The 5,972-nt window shown below is 31.3% G+C and overlaps 1 protein-coding gene across 1 annotated transcript; it reads right to left on the reverse strand.

Annotated features, from left to right (window-relative positions):
- Positions 1 to 2,623: 2,623 nt before the first annotated feature.
- LOC103492515 (calmodulin-binding protein 60 A-like) lies at positions 2,624 to 5,312 on the reverse strand. Its single transcript, XM_051081171.1, has 7 exons — positions 5,203 to 5,312; positions 5,021 to 5,108; positions 4,235 to 4,299; positions 3,638 to 4,119; positions 3,210 to 3,319; positions 2,944 to 3,042; positions 2,624 to 2,806 (listed from the first exon to the last, which is right to left on the reverse strand). The coding sequence occupies exons 1-7, from the start codon at positions 5,310 to 5,312 to the stop codon at positions 2,624 to 2,626; spliced, it is 1,137 nt and encodes a 378-aa protein (XP_050937128.1).
- Between the last annotated feature and the right edge of the window lie 660 nt (positions 5,313 to 5,972).

Consider the following 5,972-nt stretch of genomic DNA (forward strand, 5'->3'; position numbering starts at 1 on the left):
ACAAATACTATATTTTAAGTAGTTCTTTGTTTTTTCAATGAAAATTCTAAAAGTCTTTTCATTTACTAGCTTAATTAATTCAATAGTTGTTATACTACCTAGTTTTAGAGTACAACCACAACTATTTTCATATTTTAAAGGTGTTCTTTTTTCTTTTTTTTTTTTTTTTTGCAATTTATGTTATTATCAATCATGAATTGAAATCTACGGTCATTACTAACTCAACCCAAAGCATGCAATACCCAACAAAAAAATACTCAACAATCATGCAATACCCAAAAAGTAGTCATTACTAACTCAACCCAAAGACAAAAAAACAAAGTGTTAGGCTCTAGAAAAAGACAAAAAAGGGAAGAAAATGAGAGTGGACAATAATCCCAAACCACAGACTAACCAAAAACAAGAGTCAGACCCACTTCAAATCAAGACAAGAAGCAAGGGCTCTAGAATAAGGAAGGAAAAATAATGGGAATGTCTTGGATTTGAACAATATAAACAATTCTTGTTTTTCCTCTCTTTTTTCTAGAGCCTTTGCTTCTTATCTTTGGTTTCTGGATCCATCTTTGGTTAGTCTTTGGTTTGGGATGGTCCACTACTTTCACTTTCTTCCTTTTTAAACACCTTTCCTATTTTTGTCTTTTTCTAGAGCCTAGCAACCTTACTTCTTATATCTTTGGGTTGAGTTAGTAATGACTGGTTCTTTGGGTAGGGGTCATTTGATCCAATGGCAGTCGAAAGCGGGGAAGGGAAAGTGAAGAAGAAGATAACGAAGCGAAGAAAGAAGAAAAATGGAGGTGGCATTATATTTGACAGCGAGTCCTTAGGTGAATATGAAGGTAATAGGATCGAAAAGAAGAAGAAGTGTATCGTCGTTGCATGTGCATGTGCATATGAGAGTTAAAGAGAGTTTAGAGGATGCATGGGTGGAGAAAGAAGAAGAAGAAGAGGTAAAAATACTAATATGTATTGTTGAGTTTGAAAATTCAGAAATCTCAAACACAACCTTAAACAAACTTTAGAGACCCATCAGTTTTTTTTTCTTCTTAGAATAATTTCAAGTTTATTGTACATTTTTAGAGTAGTTTGCACAGTGTAAATATGAGTTAACGATCTAGAAATTTATAGTTTAAATTCCTCTATTTTTCATTATACGAAAAATTGTTTAATTGTCCATATGATTTGGAAAATAAAATCATACAAGTTTCCTTAAAAAAACAGTGTGAACTTATTAACATAAATATAATAAGTAAACACACTTTGTTGTAGACATTAAATTAAAGTAACAACATTAATTAATTTCCTTCCTAATTGATCTAACATTTTCGAATTTTTATATTATAATTTGAGCATTATTTAAATCTTTGTCGGTCAAAACACAACTTGTCTTATTTCTTTCCATTTGTTATTCTTTTGAGAAACAAACAAAGTTGGTGTTTCTTGATTGGATTTGCATACGTGGTTTTAGTGATTTCTAGCTCATCCTATATATAATTAATCAATGTAACTTTTCTAAATCTTAATTAGGTCATGATCATGATGTAAATTCAACTTTTTAAAGTTCAAATCTTGTGTTTTCAATGTATAATAATGTAATTTATCTTAGGTCACATGATATGATAGTAAATTGAACTTCATTATGTTTAATCTTGTTTTATTCTAATAAAGTGAATTTGAATGGGTTGGTACGAATTTAATTTGACCAATAATAATCCATACCAAACAGCTCATTTTGATTTTCAAGGATCAATGTAAACTCAAACCACGCTGAAACCTCATTTTGATTTTCAACAAACCATGAGAAGAAACCCACGATCGAAAACTCAAACCACGCTGAAACCCGTCGCCAGAAACGTCAAAAACTGCTCATCGACGCGCCGCCTCTGCTGACGTCAGACCACCGGCGCGTGGGCGTCCGGTCGATACCGTCAACATCAACCTCTTCAACGTCGGTTGCCTCTCTCCTCTTCCTTTTGTTTGTTTGTACGGCTGCACCTTTTCTCTCACTGTCTTTGTCGGCTCACACTCTCTCTATCTCCTTCTTTCTTTTCCCAATTAAAAAACCTAAAATGCCATCGAGCCTTAATTACAATTCTGCTCTCAATATCAAACCCATTTTAAAACATCTTACATATTTGTCATTTCTACAATAACCAAAGAAGAAAGCTGTTTTTCATATTGAAAGTTGTTTTTCATATTGAAAGTTATCTGTGATGATGATAACTATTATTGATGACTGCAATCATTAATATACCTTTCAGTTTTGGGAAATTCAGGAAAAAATATTTGAATGTGCATTCAGTAATCCTCAGTAAATTTTACAATAATCCATGAAACTTATTGCTATGTTAGTTATTTATTTAATTCATCGTCAATTGCTAGCTAATTGTAATTTATATATTGTAGTTGACTTTTTTCATTTGTTAAATACAAAGCTTGAGTCAAACATGTAGCATTATTTAACACACACACACACACACAGATATATACCCCACAATAATTAAAATAAAAGGTGATATATTCATATAAAAAGCTTGAATAGAATAATAGTTTTTGTTTACATAAAATAATAAAAGATACAGATTTCATTTGTATTTGGTACTATTGGTTGTTGCACAATATGCATTTATACATCTTCCACTTCATGGTTGTATTTATGTGAAGTTGAAGCTTCTTGCATATTGGGATCCCATTCTTCAAGTGTTGTTTCTAAAAACTTATTCCAATCACTTGAGTTCCTTTGCTCACTTACTTCTAAGTTTCCTTCAAAACCTTCACTTCCCATGCCATATTCAAACAAATCTTGCCTCTTCAGGTTCATGTAATAATAATAAAAAAAAAAACTATGAAAGTGAGAACCATTTCGTATATATATATGTATATATGTTTGGACTGACTTTTAAATAGACTTCGTCTGAATTAGTTTATGAAGAAGAGTCATCAAACCTCGAAGCTTGGAGCAAAGTTTTTGACAAGAGGGACACATTCCAAAGCATTAGTGACCATTGCATTCCATGACTTGTTTGAGACATTCTTACCAAGTAACTTCATGATCAATGCGTGAAAAGGGAATTAATTTAATTAATACAACTTTTAGATCATTATCTAAATAAAATGGTAAGTGATGAAGAATTTTGATAAAACTCTTTTAAGTTTACCTTTCTCAAGTAGAGAGGACCTTTTTTTTCATAGGTTCTTAAAAAATCACCAACCGTATTGATGCCTTGAGAAGATAAGAGTTTATGATAAACACCATTTCTTCCAATTTTTTCTAATCTCCATATCTCGTCTTCCCTTTGTGGAGGATGGTGCTTCTGGTTCACTGATTAAACAATTGAAGCAAAACAAACTATATATAGATTATAAAGAGAAAAAAAAAAAAAAGAAACAGATAGGAATGTAGTTAGGATGTTAGAGGTAGAAAGTTAATGCAGATCATTGTAAGAAAATGAAAGGAAATAGGTATAATTTTAAAAAACAAAACACTTAAAAAGAAGTAGTTTTTAAATTTTATTTAATAAAAAAAATTGGCTAAGAATTGATCACCTCTTATTATTGGAAAAATGCAAATGATTACAATAAATTGAGAGAAAATAGATAGGTTTAATTTGAATAAAAAAAACATAAAATAGTTAATTACCTTCTCCTCGATGATCCAAGACTCTGAATGGTTGAGATACACTTTCTCTAATTCTTGGAAACTTACTTTGAATTTTGTCATCCACAATTCTTAATCCTAATCGAAATTGTTTCGATCTCACCCAACTTGAATTGTCAGTGAAACTCAAACTCTGGATGAACCCAACTCCATTTTTGAGATGAAGTTTCAAATCATCGCCCACAATTAATGGCCTTTTTCCATCCCTTGGAGACAAAATGTTTTGGCTCATGAACTTGTCCGAGTCTCCGTCGAGGACGCTGACCTCAATTTGTGCTATCGACAAAGGACCGTCGGAGACGATGGCATTGGAATTATTGTCATCAATAAGTGCAACTTGTAATGCATCACCATTCCCCGTTTCTATCTCGTTGTTGGTAAAAATAGTGGAAGGGATTTGATTGAGAAAACATAACCTAAAATTGGTTGTTTCTTCGTTGTTATGATTATTTAGTTGGATAGTGCTGCAAAAATTAATCATAAAGTGAAACAAAACCATGCAAAGATATTAATTAATTAGGAGTGTGAATGCAAACAGTGAGAAGTAACTCGACTTTTCTTAAAAAAATAGAAATTAACCTTGAAGATGACGATGGAAGAAATTGAACGTAAGACATAAACTTTCTATCAAATTCCTCACTGACCTGAAAAAATAAAAAAGAAAAATTAATGAAACTAGTTTGGATCTTGATAGTGCAAAAAATTAGGATTGGTTTTAAGAATGGAAAAGTTTGGAATTTCCCAGTACTAGACATAATCTGTGGATCAGTTTAATGGATGAGAACAAAAATTATAGATAGGTTAAATTGGGGAGAGGAAAGAAGTCATTTCAATGAGGTAAAAAAACAAAAAAAAAAAAATCAACCAGAGTCTTGTTGAGGATACTATTGAAAAAAATCAAAAGTTCTCGTAATGTCTATAACACATACGTCGGAGATACTAAGAATCAATATTTGATGTTAGAAATAAAACATTTTGTTATCTAATAAACTCAACGTTTTGATACTTCTAACCTCTCATTTTGTTCTATAAAAGATGAAACTCAGCTATCTAGAGATTGAATAGTTGTGGATTTTGGATAATAATTGTTGGGTGTTTAAACAAGAACAAGACTGATGAAGGAATAAATTGGTGTACGTGTCAACTAAGTTGATACATATATTCATAATCCTCTCATCATATATATATACCCTAAATTGCTCCCGAAGTGATTCAGTTGATACATTCATAATACTCTCATCATACCTTAAATTGCTCGAGATGTAATTCAGAGCAAGAGGAGAGATTATGAGAACAAAAGTACTCTTAATTTACACAAAATCAAGAGTAGAAAAGAGAGATAGAGACGAAGGAGATTAAAATTACCAGCCGACAAAGAATAGCTTCCATTTGAGACCATAATTGAGGTGACAAAATGTTAGCTACAATGTCGTCGGACGACGCGACTTCAGAACTAAGAAAAAAAAAAACAAAACAAAAACACCCCATGTTTGTAAATCTAATGATCACAAAATCCTCAACAAAAAGAAGAAGAAAAAGGAGCAAACCCAGGTGTTGGGATAGAGTTGGATGTTCTTTTAGGGCTAGTTTCAGAAGGTCGATAATCATGTTCATTATTGTGAAGGTTTTGAAAGTCCCTCTTTTTGTCTCTCTCCATATTTAGTTTGAAACTATTTGAAGTAATTAGGCAAAAAGAAGCTAGGGTATATATAATTAATTTTGGCCGATATGTGTGTATCTATATATTTTAATTTTGTTACTTTTATGAAAGAAGATACTTAGAAAACTCATCTGCATTTGCTGAATTCAGATATATTATATTGATGAGATAGAAAGAAACAGTATAAAGGTGTAATAGTCGCATGAAATCTTTAACCGAAGGAATAGAAAGGTTTGAAATCAAAGTAAAAAGGTTAATTAGAAGGAGAGAGATGGGGTTTCCCAATGATTTTTTTTTTTTTTTTTTGTGGTCTAATTAAGTTTGAGTTAGGTTATAAATATTCTTTTATTTTAGAAAAAGATACAATATAATTTATGTGGGCAAGTTGTGCATTAGGAGAAATTTAAGAATGATATTGTTTGATGAATATTCTTAGGTCAAAATGCATGTGTGAAGCTTTTTCGTTTTAGTTGTTTGTTTGAAAGAGAAGGATAAACATGGTGGGGGAGAGTCAAAAAGGAACAAGCAAAGCTGTAAAGTTGATTATAACTTATAAGAAATGGAAAAGGCAAGAGGGGAGAGAGAAAACGAAAATAGACAAAAATATATGAATATAAATATATGAGATCAGAATGTCCATATATATGAATAGAGATC

Source organism: Cucumis melo, chromosome 2 (assembly GCF_025177605.1).
Source record: "Cucumis melo cultivar AY chromosome 2, USDA_Cmelo_AY_1.0, whole genome shotgun sequence".
In the NCBI taxonomy this organism is placed as follows: domain Eukaryota; kingdom Viridiplantae; phylum Streptophyta; class Magnoliopsida; order Cucurbitales; family Cucurbitaceae; genus Cucumis; species Cucumis melo.